This window comes from Globicephala melas, chromosome 3, assembly GCF_963455315.2.
Source record: "Globicephala melas chromosome 3, mGloMel1.2, whole genome shotgun sequence".
In the NCBI taxonomy this organism is placed as follows: domain Eukaryota; kingdom Metazoa; phylum Chordata; class Mammalia; order Artiodactyla; family Delphinidae; genus Globicephala; species Globicephala melas.
Genome location: NC_083316.1, coordinates 132,407,908 through 132,424,873, shown reverse-complemented (window position 1 = coordinate 132,424,873; position 16,966 = coordinate 132,407,908). Strand labels below are relative to the sequence as shown.

The 16,966-nt window shown below is 39.4% G+C and overlaps 1 protein-coding gene across 1 annotated transcript in view; it reads right to left on the bottom strand.

Annotated features, from left to right (window-relative positions):
* Positions 1–16,966, bottom strand: part of ITK (IL2 inducible T cell kinase) — a 71,053-nt gene that overhangs the window by 21,942 nt on the left and 32,145 nt on the right. The window contains exons 7-8 of the mRNA XM_030834241.2: positions 13,128–13,193; positions 5,763–5,817 (exon numbers count right to left, since the gene is read on the bottom strand). Coding sequence (XP_030690101.2) covers positions 5,763–5,817; positions 13,128–13,193 — 121 coding nt within the window. The remainder of the gene's footprint in view (positions 1–5,762; positions 5,818–13,127; positions 13,194–16,966) is intronic.

The window sequence follows — 16,966 nt, the reverse complement described above, 5'->3', positions numbered from 1 at the left end:
TATGACTTCTCTATAGATTTGCCAATTCTAGAAATTTCATGTAAATGAAATCATATAATATGTGGTCTCTTATGACTGGATTCTTCCTCTTAGCATATTGTTTACAAGGTTCATCAAGTTGTAGCATGTATCAGTACTTCATTCCTTTTCATGGCTGCATAATATTCCGTTGTATGGATTACACCACATTTTGTTTATCTATTAATCAATTGCTGGCCATTGGGGTTGTTTCAACCTTTGGCTGTTGTGAATAATGAATTTGTGTCTGGCTTCTTCTACTCAACATCATGTTTGTGATATTCATCCATGTATTACATGTACCATCACTTGTCTTCAAAATTCCTCCCCTTTTGCCAAATATCGAAGCTTTTGCTCTTGCCTCACTGAAATGTGATGGGTTAAGTTCAAGACAGGAAGAAACTAAACTTTAGTCGAGGCAGATATTATCTACATATGTAACTTATTCTAAAGGGAAGAAACATAGACCAAAAAGACCCCAAGTTTATCCACTATCTGTGAAGAAGGGAGTGGTAATGTCTCTTTTATTTAATCAAGAATGTTTTGTTGTTTTATTCTTTCAAAGAAACCATTATTATTATTTTTTAATTTGTGATTAGAGAGGGGCCCAACTGTTAACAAGAGTAAACTGATCCAAAGACATCAGACAAAGTAGAGGTAAAGTTTTCAGTCAGCTCTGCTGAGGGCGGGAGGCTGGCAGAGCTCTTCCTCCATTGTAGTTGCTCTAGGTGGCATTTAGTGCTGGTGACAGGAAACTCTGGTTTAGGGCTGAGGCAGCGCAGGGTTCTGAGGAAAAGGAGGCATCCGGCATGTGCCTTATCACCTACTTCCTGCAAGGGGCTCAGAGGAAGTCACAACCACCAAGAACGGTGGAGTCTAAAGGGTCTCTGCTCCTGTCATCGCCATGCATAGGGGCACTGATCTGTGCAACGCAGCCAGGGTAGGTCGGGGAGGGGGCTTGTTCCCACGGGATATAGTCAAGGTCTCACTTTACCTTTTACTATTTTATCTAGAAAAATAAAGATGTAACAATAGAAAAAAAAAATCATGCCAAGGGGGTAAAATACACGGATGAGAAGTATAGGGATGGGAGAATAGAACTTAACTCATATATTCCCTTACTAACTGTGTGTGCGTGCATGTGTGTATGTGTGTGTGTGCGTGTGCGTGTGTGTGTGTGTGTGTCTATGAAGAAGCGTCCCTGCTCTAGTCCAGGCTATGCCACTGATTTACACTCAGTTTAGTCCCCTGTAGCACAAAGGGGATGGACCAGATGTTCTTTAAAAGGAATTCTAACTCAGTCTATAATTCTGTCAATACAGATGTTTCCTGATTAAATGTAGGAGCTTCAGTTTTCTCAGTTGTAAAATGACTTTTGCAAGATGGTTGGGAGAATTAAAGTATATAAAACAGTTCCTGGAATATAATACCAGAACAAGGACTATTGGGACTATCATTAGATGCTATGGTATACCATCTGTTAGAAGTATTAATGCCATTGTCTGCTTTCATCTGAGACATGTTGACTGTTAGGAATTTACTCCTTTCTTTCTGTCCATATGATTTGAAGGGCACCTTACAGAAGATAATCTTGCTGCACAGGGTAGGTTATTGTGAAAAAGATGGACTGATAACCTATAGCTTGTTCACACTGCATTATAATTTAAGAGTGTCTCTGACAGATAGCCACTCTTCATTCTGGAGGTGGTTCATTTCTTTTCTTGAAAAAATCCTGGTATGGAGTCAGTACCGTATCTTTAATAACATCTTAGAATCATGGAAATATGATAAACCAATGTCTTAGATAAGGCTTCTGCCCAAAATTCAGGCCACCCAACGTATGCAATGCCGTAAAGTATAGAGTACCTGCTTACAAGGAATTTACCCTCTACCTAAATGTGTTACGACAGAAGAGAGACTGCTGAGGTCTGAGGCTGAAAACAAAGCCACTGGAGATGACATGACGTTGCACCACAAGGGTTCAAAGGTGTGGAAACCCCACATTCCACAGCTTGTGGGAGGGAAAGCATGAGTGGTTTCTTAGAGGAGGTGCTATCCGAAGAACTGATAGGACACAATAGGAGATATTTTCTGTGGTTCCCAAACTTGGGTAAGACCCAGAATCACCTGGGTACCACTTCCTAAGGTTCTGACTGGTGAGGGCTGGAGTACTGGAATTTGTATTTTTTAAAAGCTCCCCAATGATGCTCATGATTAGCCAGCTTCTCCTACAGCATATTTGTTAATTTAAAAACACTTCTTAAGTATTTGCTGTATTCATTCACTCAATAAATATTCATTGAGCAGCTACGTTATCATAGGTACAGTTCTGGGGTCCTGTGTACAGCAGGAACAAGGTAAAGTGTTTATATTCTAGTGGAGAAATATGCATGGGGCAGTATATCAGGAGATTTCATTAATAAAAATAAAATAAATCCATTTTTGGTCAATAATAATGAATCAATCAATCTTTTAAGGGTCCTATAATTGTTAGATAAGGACACACTAAATTCACCCCTGAAACAGCTGATGAAAAGCTGATGTTTCAAAAATCATACAATATAGGGACCCACTGAAGTTTGCCCTTATATTACCTAAGAAGGCAAAGAGGATTTGGTGAAGTAGTCTAGAATATGAATAAGGAGGAATGTTTCAACTGCGCTAGCAAGTATTTGTGTCTCCAAAGAACTGCTATAAAATAGAAATCATCTTTTGCTAATCATTAATGTGGGCTGTTTTAGGTGTTCCATGGGCAATACTTCATTAACCAATGTGGGATTGAAAATAACAAAACTGCACTTGTTTAAACTCAGTATAATTCTTATTTAATTATAAGTTCTTTTTGGTTAATTTAATAATTTATTATGTTATCCAGTAACATAGGTGCTGAGTGGGCCACATATGCATCACAAGTTTGACTTGAAAAAATATAGATTCCCACAAACTAACCCTGGAGAGTCTGATTCTGTAGGTCTGGGCTTGGGGTCTGGAAGTCTGTAGTTTTAAAAATTTCCCAGTGATTCTAATGTGTGATATTGGGAACCACAGGAAATAATTAAGTGTGGAGTCGAGGTGGAACCAAGGAGAAACCAGAGTCTAGTAATGACTCAGCTTAATTCCTCTTCCTCCATGAAATCTTTCTAATTCTTCTAGAATATTCTCAGAACTCTGAGGCCACTGAAAGCCTGCTCCATATGCTCAGTTTTTCTTAGATTATCCTCTGTTTCTTCAGAGTTTGTCTTGTTTCTCAATAGAGTCTAAAGCTTATTGAGATCAAAGACCTTGTCTCAAGTATCTCTATAGCTTAGATCTGTGCTCAGCAACATGGTAAGGTATGTGAGTTTATACTGAGAAATCCTAATAAATGAAATGGTGCAGACGTCATAAAGGCAACAGATGCTGGAGACGGCTGACATCATACAGACTGCCTGTTTTGCATCTGTCACTGGTAAACACATATAGTCTTTTGGAAAATCCACAAACAACTGGACTTGCCCTCTTTGATGAGAACAAAACTGCCCAAGGGCAGAGCATCTCACCTTGTCCTCTTTGCCAGCTGCCTACTCACTGGCAACTTAACCAAAGGAGAAAAAGTTCACTGCTCCAAAATATGACTGTGGGCTCTCCTCCCGTCTCGATTTCCTCTTATAGAAATTATATGTTTGCCTTTGATAGAATGAATCAATCTATCATCAGTTTCCCTTGTGCAAAAGTAAATAGTATATTAATCAACTATATGCCTTTAGATTATTCTTTGACAATATTCATCATCCCTCCACCTTCCCATCGCAGACTTTCATTCCCTACCTGATATCTTCCCAGGTCTCCTTCTCTAAGCTCACCTCTAGCCACTGTCCAAACTGGTAATGCTTACCGGTTTGGGTGATCAACTGTCCCAGTTTGTCTGGGACTGAGGTGTGGGGGCTCTGGGGCCATAGGACTCTCAGTTTTAAAACTGGAACAGTTCCAGGCAAACCAGGATGAGTTGGTCACTCCAGCTTCATTCCATCCAGGAGAGGTTTGCAGTTTAAGATTCTTAAAGATAGGAAATACCTTCAAACCATAACTGGGAAATGGCAGGAACATGAAATGGCAGGAACAGGGCTAGCATTTTGGCACGGAGAGACTGATGCCTCCATCAACCCAGGCCTACTGTTTACTAGTCTCACTGGTGAGGCTTGTGTTGGGCGCGGGTCATTAACATAATTTGAATATTAGATTCACCTGGAGAGATTTTCCTCTAAATTACTAATGCCTGGACCCTACCCACTAGAGGTTTTCTTCTTTTTTAACATCTTTATTGGAGTATAGTTGCTTTACAATGGTGTGTTAGTTTCTGCTGTATAACAAAGTGAATCAGCTATACATATACATATATCCCCATATCCCCTCCCTCTTGCATCTCCCTCCCACCCTCCCTATCCCACCCCTCTAGCCCACTAGAGATTTTGATTTAATGAATCTGGGCTGGGACCTGGGCATTGGTATTTTGAAAATGTTTCCCAGGTGATTTTAATGTGCAGACAGGCCTGCGAACCACTGCTCTAAGCAAATACGCTGATACATTGATTGATTTCCTTGTAGAAAGCTTTCTCTCAATACCTGCATGCATTGGGTTTCTCTGCAAGGGCCCTAAATGTGCAATTTTCTGTGCTACTTTAAGTGTGGTGTATGGATGGGTGCCAGTTAGCAAATTGTTACTAAAAATTGAGAGTAAGCATTTAGAATCTTTTTATAGCAATCAGACAGAGTAATTTTATGTCTAATACTCATAAAAAAATTGGACTTGCATTTTTTATGTCTTTGCTTCTTATTTTTGCTTTTTATTTTTTCTGATAATTCATTTTTATTGTATTTTACAAAATGTAAGTCTGTGACAGATTGGGAATTAAAAACCAACCACAAAAAGTAGTCCATCACCACGGGTACTTTGAGAGGCACTGTTTTAGAATCACAAATGATCTTCTGATCCAGGAAGAGAAGGTTTTACCTTGCATGCCAGTCAATTGATGGCAGCTTCCTGGAGCACTGTGTTGAGAAGGATCCCAAAGCCATGGACTCTGATCAACTGTGTCGGCCACAGGGCCAGGAGCAGAGAGTGGCAGTATGAGTCTAGGTAATTGTCATCCCTGATTCAGTCCAGTACTCCTCTTGTACTCATTGAGAAACCGAGGCCCAGAAGGAAGAAGAGATGTTTCCGAAGTCACACACTGAGTTGGAGCCAGAGCAGTGGCCAGGACCCAGTACTTTCCTCACCACACCATGCCTTCTCTCCCTTAATCCTGACACCCTTGTGTAAGCTCAGTCCCGCTCCCGACACCGTATGGCTCTCAAGAAGAACGGTTGCGTGAAAAATGAGTTAAAACAAGTGGTGTATTTCCTCTATAGCCACACACAGCCCAACCAGGCGGAATCTGAGGCACAGGCACTCCTGACCCAGCCAGAGACGCAGGCAAGGAAGACCAGCAGCACAGCTCCCCAGGGCCAGCCATCACGGCCCGAAAGACCACCCACGGAAGCTGTGGTCATGGTCACACGTGAACACCAAGGCCTTTGATCCTCTCCAGGTTTCTTATACTGATGTATGCTAACCCTGTGAACCCCCAGAATACTTTTACCAGACATGGACACCACTGTGAATCCAATATGTCAACTCACTGCATTAGCACAAACCACAGCATGGCTGAAAAAAAGTAACACAATTCAGTTTATTTGAAGTTAAAAGACAGTTTAAGGAGACTTACTGTGTCCAAAAGAAGTTTCTCGGCTTTGTCTCGGCTGATACTCTTATTGTACCACCTGAAAGCAGGAAAAAGTCATAGATCAATGACATTTTGAAAAACGTCATTATTTACTTACGAAAGAAAATGAATGCCAGAAAGTTTTTTGTTCTTTTTGTTTCTACCAATGCTTTCAAACTCAAAAGCAAAAGCGTGAACCATTTCCAGGTAATAAAATGTTTAATTGGAACAAATGAATCAGAATCGGTGAAATGTTGATAATTGTTGAAGCTGGGTTTGGGGTACATGGAGGTTCATTATATTTTTCTCTCTACTTCTGTGCATGTTGGAAAATTTCCACATTAAAATTTTAGAAAACATTTATCTTCTGCTCTATTTTGTAAATCAGTGGGGTGGTTATTAGCAGGATGACGCTAGGGCAGCTATAAAAATTTAATATAAATTTGAAAGTGTAGCAAATATCCTTTTAAAACAATTGTAGTATTTTCCTCTGTAAGACTGGTTTTCAAGATCTTCTGCAAAATAATTACATTTTTTTCCCAGCTGCACAAAAGCTCTTGCACAAATGACATTGACAGTGTCTCACAAGGCTAGTTTATCTTTGTAAAAAATGCAAATGTAGAAAAACCTTACGCATCCCTGTTATTCCGTGTCAAAGGAATGCTAAATTTATTTGCTGAAAAAACTAAAAAATTTTTATGGGGCTTCCCTGGTGGTGCAGTGCTTGAGAGTCCGCCTGCCGATGCAGGGGACACGGGTTCGTGCCCCGGTCCGGGAGGATCCCACATGCCGCGGAGCGGCTAGGGCCGTGAGCCATGGCCGCTGAGCCTGCGCGTCCGGACCCTGTGCTCCGCAACGGGAGAGGACATAACAGTGAGAGGCCCGCGTACCGCAAAAAAAAAAAAAAAAAAAAATTTAATGGATGTAATCTGCTAAAAGTAAGGTAAACATTCACATATTTTCTACTTTTACAAAGCGAACTAAGCTGAGATTGAGCTTCAAAGTTGGTTTAAAAGGAAAATGTGTCACGGGGTTAATGTGGTGACACGATATTGTTTAATTTTGTGTTTCTGATTTTATCATACAGCTGTTTTAATTTCTTAAGATTTCTGGCTAATTTTCTCAGGATAAGTGTCTCATTTCTTCTCTGGAGAAGTTTTAAAATCAAATTTTCTATAAGCAATTTGAATAATAGATTAAATGTATAAATAAAAAAAGAAAGTAAAGATACTTCTTGATTTTTGCTACCAAAGAATAGATCTTAACCTGAAATAATTCATGTCAGACACCTTTAGGAACCAATGCAGTGTGAAGGAATGATTTGGATAATGGGGAAAAGCAAATCTAAGTACACTATGGGTTCAATGTCATTTTTATAGTTTGATTTCATTAACATATGTAGTGCTGAAAGCTCTTCTTCATACCTCTGAGCATTTGAAACTAGCAGTCCAGCTCCTTGCCTGGCTGCCCATTAATCTGTATGTGTGGCATGTCGTACTCAAGCAAGCAACAACAGATGACGTGTTAACATAAATGCAGTGTAGTATCATTCTTGGAATTTTAATGACTGATGGCGCTAAACTAGAATTATCCAAGTTATACAAAGATGCTAACTGACTTTTCATAAAGTTTCCATTAAGACAGCCTCGATATGAACTTTGGCTTCCTGAGTATGCCCTGATTAGTCTCTTTTGCATTAGCTGTAGCTAGGCTGACATCGTATCTCTGGTCAGTGGACTCTATCAAAGTTTGCTGCGGGGAAAACTCCAGCCATACTCTGGTGAGAACCCAAAGAATATTTAGCTTATGTGTAGCTCACCTATCATGTGTCAGAAAGTGTTATCAGCAGGTTATGGGACTTGCCCAAGGTCAATAATGAGCTAGTAAGGTGTAGCCAGAAGTGAACCCAGCCAGTCTGGCTTCAGAGTCCATGCTCTTATCACCACCATAAAGAGCCTGTAACTATCATATACCAGGGACTTCAGGAAAAACATTACCAGGCTCCCTCTCTCCCCCCAGAAAATCCTAGTTTGCTATGCTGTAGCCCCCAACTCCACATCTTTCAGGGGTTACACCTGTCAGATACACTTCTTGCGATCTGCAAACTCCTAAGGAACGTAATTTTTGCACTATTTATCATGTGCATGTTCTCACATGGGTCCTTCTTTCCTTATCTATCTTTTAATACAGAAATTAAATGTGTAACATATAAGTTTGAAAGAGAAATGAAATGGAGTGAAATAATTTATATTCTTTTACTACCCCTACTCCCTGTATCTTCTAAAGTAGAGCTCTTCAAACTGGAGCATGTCCAAACAGGAGCATTATTTTTATAATTTTGTTGTCTGGTGAGAAAACAACTAAAAAGTGGTAAAAAAAAAAAAAGAATGTGAGTGATTTTTTAGGGTTGAAGTTTTTCAGTGTTGTTAACACTTGAACCATATCCTGGCCTCCCTGTCCACTTATTAGGTTAGAGGAGATAGAATGATCATCAGTTAACAATCAGTTGTGGAAATTAATAAGCCCAGGGGGAGAGAAGTTCTGGGTGGGGAAGCAACACCACTTACCAAACTTGTTTGGTTATTTGAGAGTAGCCACGAATAAGGGAATTAGTGGATTCATCTGAGCTTTTTTAAAAAAATTGTTCTAAATTAATTGGATTTACAATGTTGTGTTAGTTTCTGCTGTACAGCAAAGTGAGTCAGTCATACATATACATATATCTACTCTCTTCTAGACTCCATTCCCATATAGGTCATTGTAGAGCACCAAATAGAGTTCCCTGTGCTATACAGTAGGTTCTTATTAGTTATCTTTTATATATAGTAGTGTGTATATGTGAATCCCAATCTCCCAATTTATACCACACTTTCCCCCTTGGTAACCATAAGTTTCCTACATCTGTGACTCAATTTCTGTCCTGTAAATAAGTTCATTTGTGCCATTTTTTTAGATTCCCCATAAGAGTGATATCATACGATATTTCTTTCTCTGTCTGACTTACTTCACTTCATCTGAGCTTTTGAACACATGCAACTGGATGGTACTTTCCAACTCAGTGGGCTCTTAGAACTTATTTAGTTGAAGCCTGGCAAACATGCTTCATCTTATGTGTCAGCTCTGATCTGTCAGTACTGGCTTCCTGGAGCTGTGTGTTGCAAAGATAGAGGCCAGTCTGAGCTCAGGGAGTAAGAATGTCACTCTCTAAGAGTGATGTCTGCCCTGAGTTCAGGCACAGGGAGGAAATGTCAGCAAGAGTGCCACGATTAGCTTTCCTTCATCTTACCTGACCCTTCAGTTTAAAGGCAAAGGGATCTGAGATCCAACCTGGTGAAGAAACTTGCCCAAAGTCACGTCCCCAAACCACGGCAGGAGACCTGAAGCCAATCAACTTACCAACCCATGATCATGTTCCCGGGGTACAATTTTGAGTTCTTATGCAGATATCTAGACAATGTTAAGTTCTAGGAAAAAAGTAATCATATTGGGCCGTTTTTTTTTTGTTATATCCAGATATAATAACTAACTATCTGGCTGCTTGTTTATGAGTCATTTAATTCTCTAGCTACGATTCCATATCTGAAATGCAAACTGACAGAGTGCAGAATAAATAGAGTTCACAGACTGTTTTGTTTGTATGCTGTAGTGTTTCATTTTAAAAGTGAATTAAAATATCTTCAAGAGGGGGAATATACATTTTTTTTGCCCCAAGCTCCATCATTCCCTATGGCCTTATACTCTGTTGGAAGTTTGAATGTGCCCCTTCTATCATAAATGAAGAAATTCTGATTAAAAGTAAAAAACCAAAACAAAAAGAAAACTTCCCAGCCTACTGATCATTTGAAATAAATACCTAATTTTTTCTAAAGGTGTTGACTGTAAAATAATAAAAGAATTTTATTTTTAAAGCATATCTCATATATTTCATTACAGTTTGAGTATTCTTGGAAGTGATGACTTCTGTTAGCTGAGGGAGGGGCTTCTCTTACCTACTTGATCAAAATGAATCTCAGGTTGAGAGACTCTTCAGAAAATGATAGTTCTTCACTATAGAATCTATTAGAATTTCAGCAACAAATAACTTGACCACATTTGAACTAATAAGAACACAAATGAGTTAATAGAAGGTTTCATTAGCTATCATTCTTCAACCCTGGTATCTTAAGCTTGATAAGTACTTAAAATTTTATCCTTAAATGATTTTGAACTTACAGAAAAGTTGTAAAATACTGTAAAAGAACTCCCACATATAGATGAACCAATTGTTGATAATTTACACATTTGCTTTACCATTCTGTCCAAATAGATAGTTAGAGAGATAGATAGATATAGATAAATAGATTTTTTGAGCCATTTGAGAATAGAATTTTACCCCTAAGTACTTCTTTCTAATAAGTAGAATATACACTTGTATAACCATAGTACAATTACCAAAATCATGAAATTTAACATTGATACAATACTATTACCTAATTTTAGACCTTATTCAAATTTCATCAGTTGTCTCAATAATATATTTTGTAACTTTTTTTGGTTTGCTTCTTTATGGTTCAAGATTGATCCAGGATTACTGGTGCATTTAGTTACCCCATCTCTTCAGTTTTTTAACGTGGACCAATTTCTCAGCCTTTCGTGTCTTTCATGATCTTAACATTTTTGTAGAGCACAGGGCAATTATTCTGTAGACTATCCTCAGTTTGGATTTGTCTATTATTTCCTCATGAATAATTCAGGTTATGCATGTTTGGGCAGGACTATCACAGAAGTGATGTTGTGTCCTTCTCAGTGTATCACATCAGGAGGTGCACGGTGTCTGCTTGCCCCATTATTGATGTGAACTTGGATCATTTAGTTAAGATGGGATCTACCAGATATTTCCTCTTTGTTATTAGTAAGTGATTTGTGAGAAGATACTTTGAAACTATGTAAATATCAAACCTTTCACCACCTATTTGTGACACTCATTGATGATTTTTGCCTGAATCAGTTGGTACTTTGAGTTACAAGATGGTGATTTTTAAACTTTATCATTCCTTCTACATTCATTAGTTGGCATTTTGCTGCAAGAAAGAGCTTTTCTCTCTTCTTGTCCATTTATTTATTTACTTACTTATCTATCAAGCTATTTATTTATTATTGATTTTTTTATTTTACTCAGTGGATTGTAGTCCCTTACTGTCCTTATTTATTTTGATACTCAAATTATCCCAGATTTAGTCAGAAGGAGCATTTTTAAGCTGACTTCTGTGATCATTCAATATGTTCACATTATTTAACAAACAAATATTGGGGGGTACTTCTTTACTTTTTGATGCATCAAAATGTTCCAGTTTCATCGTTGTTCTTTCCCTGCCCCGACTCTGAATCCCCAAGCCATTTCTCCAAGAAGAAGTCCTAGTTCTTTTTAGTGGGAAGTGTTATTTAAAAACCAAGATCTGAGTGTACACATTGCTACTGTAGTATTATTGTTTCTGGGCCTTCCAGCAGCTGAGCTAGGAAATACATGTACATGGTGAGTACACTGTACTCTACACTTGAATTTTATTAAACATTAAGTAATTCCATTAAAATTATATCCATGTGGGGCTTTCCTGGTGGCACAGTGATTAAGAATCCGCCTGCCAATGCAGGGGACACAGATGCAAGCCCTGGGCCGGGAAAATCCCACATGCCGCGGAGCAACTAAGCCCATGCGCCACAACTACTGAGCCTGCACTCTAGAGCCCGTGAGACACGACTACTGAAGCCCGTGCGCCTAGAGCCTGTGCTCCACAATAGGAAAAGCCACTGCAGTGAGAAGACTGCGCACTGCAACGAGGCGTGGCCCCCGCTCGCCGCAACTAGAGAAAGCCTGAACAGCAACGAAGACCCAGCACAGCCAAAAATAAATTAAAAAAAAAAAAAAAAAACTGGGCTTCCCTGGTGGCGCAGTGGTTGGGAGTCTGCCTGCCGATGCAGGGGACACGGGTTCGTGCCCCGGTCCGGGAAGATCGCACATGCCACGGAGCGGCTGGGCCCGTGAGCCATGGCCGCTGGGCCTGCGCGTCCGGAGCCTGTGCTCCGCAGCGGGAGAGGCCGCAACAGTGAGAGGCCCGCGTACTGCAGAAAAATAAAAATAAAAATAAAAATTATATCCGTGTGAACTCTTCTTTTAAATGCCATCTTGAAATAAACAACACAAGCTAAGCAGATATTTAATACCTATATTTTTGTCTGCTATCTTGGTATTGGAAGTATTGCATTAAACCATGTTTTAAGTCAGTTTGTATTTGATCCAGTGTTCATAGTGTTTTTTCCTTCTCAAGTAAGATAAATATTCCTGGGATTCCCAGAAGAACCTTTTCCTTTGACCACAGTTATGTGCAGGCATCTGAAAATCATCCCTTAGATTAAAGGGGAGATGAGAACACATACCCTCCCCCTTCTATTTAAAGTGACCCTCGGGATTTCCCTGGTGGTCCAGTGGTAAAGAATCCACCTTACAATGCAGGGGATGCGGGTTCGATCCCTGGTCAGGGAACTAAGATCCCACATGCTGCAGGGGCAACTAAGCCCATGCACCACAACTACTGGGCTCATGCGCCTCAACTAGAGAGCCTGCGGGCCACAAACTACAGAGCCCAAGCACTCTGGAACCCGTGCACCACAACTACAGAGCCCATGTGCCCTGGAGCCTGTGCGCCACAACTAGAGAGAGAAAAAACACCTGCACGCCACAACTAGAGAGAAGCCTGCACACTGCAACGTAAGATCCTGCATGCCGCAACTAAGACCCGATGCAGCCAAAAATAAATAAATAAAATAAAGTGACCCTTGGGCTTCCCAGGTGGTGCAGTGGTTAAGAATCCTCCTGCCAATGTAGAGGACACAGGTTCGATCCCTGGCAGGGGTAGATCCCACATGCCGCGGAGCAACTAAGCCCATGTGCAACAACTACTGAGCCTGTGCTCTAGAGCCTGCGAGCCACAACTACTGAGCCTGCCCACCACAACTACTGAAGCCCGCATGCCTAGAGCCCATGCTCCACAGCAAGAGAAGCCACCACAGTGTGAAGCCCGCGCACTGCAACGAAGAGTAGCCCCCGCTCACCACAACTACAGAAAGCCTATGTGCAGCAACGAAGACCCAACGCAGCCAGAACAAATAAATTAAATAAATAAATAAATAAAAATACCTTTCTAATAAAAAAGAAAATAAATAAAGTGAAGTGACCCTCAACTGTTTACTTAGGGATCAGAGTATGGGGGGAGAAGAAAGCAGGTCAAGAAGAGAAAATGCCTGGTATTTTAATAATCAACCAATAATTCACTCCTAATGTAAGAGGACTCCTTAGCACCATATTTTTGGAAAACAAATAAAATATCTTACTCGTAGGTTTCCAGGTTATTTGGAGACTTTTCCACCAGATAACTGCTTGGTACGTATCCTTCATGCCTGTTAAAAGGGAAATTAGTGTTTAGATTAATGTAGAACTAATTTCACATCTCCATTTCATAGGTTTAATCAACCAAAAGTCATTTAAAGATGAAGTCTCATGTTATTTAGCATTTGGGATAAGACATTTTAAAATTTTCAAATAAAAGAATTGCTAAAAATAACAACCTGCTATCTGTTAAAGGCTATGTAGATTTTACCACTAAAATATGAATCATAATAAATAAGAAGTGGTTACTTTAATAGCTCTGCTTGCTAATCTCTTCATTGTGAAATTTCCTCTGGAAATTTCCTCTGGAAATTTCCTCTAGAAAAAAGATTAATGTTCAGTCTCTATTTTTTATTAGGAAACATTTGTGTGTGTGTGTGTAATAATCAGTATTTTTTCCGCTTTAGTGCTAGTGTTGTTTTATAGTCGGGAAACCAAAATAAATAAAACATAAAGAATTACTTTCCAACCACAGGTCCCAAAAGATACTGCCAGTCGAACTTGTGAGCTTTTAATTCAAGACCTCCCTAATATTTTTTGTTAAATGAGCTCCTTCCAACATAAATGGTAAAACATGAGAAAAAAGGATAAAATCATGCTGGATTTGGGGTTGGGGGTTTCTTTTGAACAGGAATAAATTGTGTATAAACAAAGATATATGGATTAAGAGAATAATAAGAACATCAAAATACCTTACACCTGTGTGTAGCTTTGTACTTTTCAAAACACTATTGCATTTAATACTGCAAAGTGAGAACAGTGTCTCCTTCACTCTCTAGGCCTCTGACACTGTACCTGTAAAATGAAGGACCTAAACTACATCACATGTAAAATCCCTCCAGACCCTGCAATCTATAAAAAGATGTCTCATAACTTCTTGCTGTTTACTCTATCACCTGTTTTAATTTTTGTACAAGGCCATTTTGTAATCTAGTGACTTATGTTTCTTCGTTTTTTTTTTTTAAGATTTTTTTTGATGTGGACCATTTTTAAAGTCTTTATTGAATTTGTTACAATATTGCTTCTGTTTTATGTTTTGGTTTTTCGGCCACTAGGCACGTGGGATCTTAGCTCCCTGACCAGGGATCGAAGCCGCACCCCCTGCATTGGAAGGCGAAGTCTTAACCACTGAACCGCCGGGGAAGTCCCTAGTGATTTATGTTTAATGGGGAATGTGTAATCTATTTCACATAATTGTTCTGAGGAGTGAAGAAATCAAGAATGGTGATGTCAAATACGGGATATCTCATATCTTGTACCCATGGCTGACCTGACCTTGCTAGTCAATTATGGCATGCTTTCTTTGGAGAACTGAACACCCAGCCTCAGAATCATTCTTAACCCAGTGCTCAAGGCAGTCAGTGCCAACTGATGGGAGTCAACTTATTCTCAAGTTTGCTATTTCTTTTATGTCTTTCTTTTGGCAATCCTTTTAATTACGTCTGTTTTTGCCACACCATGTGTTTACAATTATATTAGTAGGTCAAATACTGTTTTCACTTTCATGTAGAATGACTGTGTTTTAATATGTCAGCCAAAGCTGGGTTATCTACAAAATGATGATAATTCTCTTCACCGGTTTATTGGTCTAGAATTTACAAAGCCCTTTCACTTTCTTCATCTCACTGATTTTCTCAACACTCTGAGATGGAAAGCTGATATTATCATCTGCATTTTACAGATAAGGAAATGGATTCACAGAAGTTCAGTGACTTTTCCAAAGTCCTGTACAACAAAAGCAGCTGATACTCAAGTCCAAGTCTCCTTTTTCCCCATCTTGTGTACTTCCTGCTTCACCAGGCTATTACAAAGCAAACTGGGGAAATTCCCATATGCCCGACTGGCCTCTGGGGTGTCCTCTTCGATGGCCTTTGAAGTGCAGAGTTGAGCCTTTCCACAGGCCAATGAACAAAGGGTAAACTGTCATTTGGGGAAGTGAGACCTAGGAGAAGAAATTTCCTGGCACATTAGTTGTGCTAAAGGAATGTCAGTCGGGGCTTCCCTGGTGGCGCAGTGGTTGAGTCCGCCTGCCGATGCAGGGGATGCGGGTTCATGCCCCGGTCCGGGAAGATCCCACAGGCCGCGGAGCGGCTGGGCCCGTGAGCCAAGGCCGCTGGGCCTGTGCGTCCAGAGCCTGTGCTCCACAATGGGAGAGGCCACAGCAGTGAGAGGCCCGCATACCACAAAAAAATAAAAAAAGAAATGTCAGTTGATTGAAGGGATGAATTTGTGAGTAAGTTCCTCTGGTGTTTGTAGAGCCAGGCAGTCTTGGACCTGTTTCTGCTGTGGGCCTCTCCATAACAGGCAAAGAGAAGGTAAGGTGACTAGTCTTGTTTGTTTCCCCCAGTCAACTAGAGAGAGAGGTTCCAGATGAGGGGCTTTGGCGTCTGTTCTCAGCTAGCAAGAGACACTGCCTCCAAGATCACAGTTCTTGATCTAATCTTGTTTTATACCTCTCCCTCACTTCCCCTGCAGTGGAGTTGATACGGCTACTTAAAGAGATGGTGCCTTGAAAATGTAAGTTTTGATATATATGAAAAGTAAAGCCTTAACCCTAAAGATATTTGTGTACTTCTTTGTTTTTACTCAACGATTGGTCCTTTTTTTTTTGGTTAAGTTTAATGATACCCAGTGTTGGCACTCGAATACCCTGTTGGTGGGAATTTGGCAAAGGTTTTGAGGAATTTATCTTTCAAAATTAAGACTTCACATAGTCTGACTCACCAGTTCCATAGTTAGAAATGTGAGATATATATTTTTTTCCCAAAGAAAAAAATATTTTTTCAGAAAAATTTTTTTCAAAAATATATAAATTTCAAAAGATTACCAAGATACACGAACACGAGCAATACAAGATCTTCACTGAGCAAACTGGAAACTAAATGTCCCACTATAAAATATTGTCTAAATATTTATAATGCAAGGATACATTCTAAAACTATGCAATTATTTAAAGAATAAGGTAGATTTGTATGTGCTGATATGAAAGTATCTCTAAGATATATCATTAGAGGTTAAAAGCAAGGTGAAGACCAGAATGGACCACCTTAGTGCGAATGAAAAAAGGATGCATTTCTATACGTATAACTTTTTTGCTTAGGATGAACAAGTAACTTAATAATGAATACTTTTAGGATTGATGTGCGGGCAAATGGAGGGTGGCTTATTTTTATGTATACTTCTTGCTACTGTTAGTTTTTTTTTTTTTATAAAGCATTGACATAGGCTATCCAGATGTTGCAATGATGGAGTGTTTTCTTTCTCTTTTTAAAATATTTTGAAACTAATAATAACCTCACACTTTGAAAATGTTTAAACCCTTAATATTAATATAGAAAAATGTTAATTGCAGTATTGTTAATATTTGCAAAATATTAGAAACAACCTAAGCATCCAAGAAGGGAATTTGCTAAATTATGGCACACTTTTATGTTGGATTTAGGCAATCACTGAAATCATCTTCTGGAGATGATTCTGGAGACTATTCCAGGGCATAGGTAAATACCTCTGATATTTAAAGGAAAAAAATAAAGCCTTATAAAGCAGTGTGAATCTGATAACTTTAAACTAAGCACTAGTATCTAAGTCATATACATCCCAGAGCATTCTGAAAGTCAATAACAGTAATTTTCCTATATTTCAGATCAGAGGAGGGGTCATACGATCTTTTTCATTCGGAAGTCCTATAGTGGGCAAACTGTATTTGCACAACTTTATTTTCTCCACGAACTGTTCGGATGGCTAGTTCAAAGGCTGTTAGTTTAACTAAATCTTTAGTATTTTT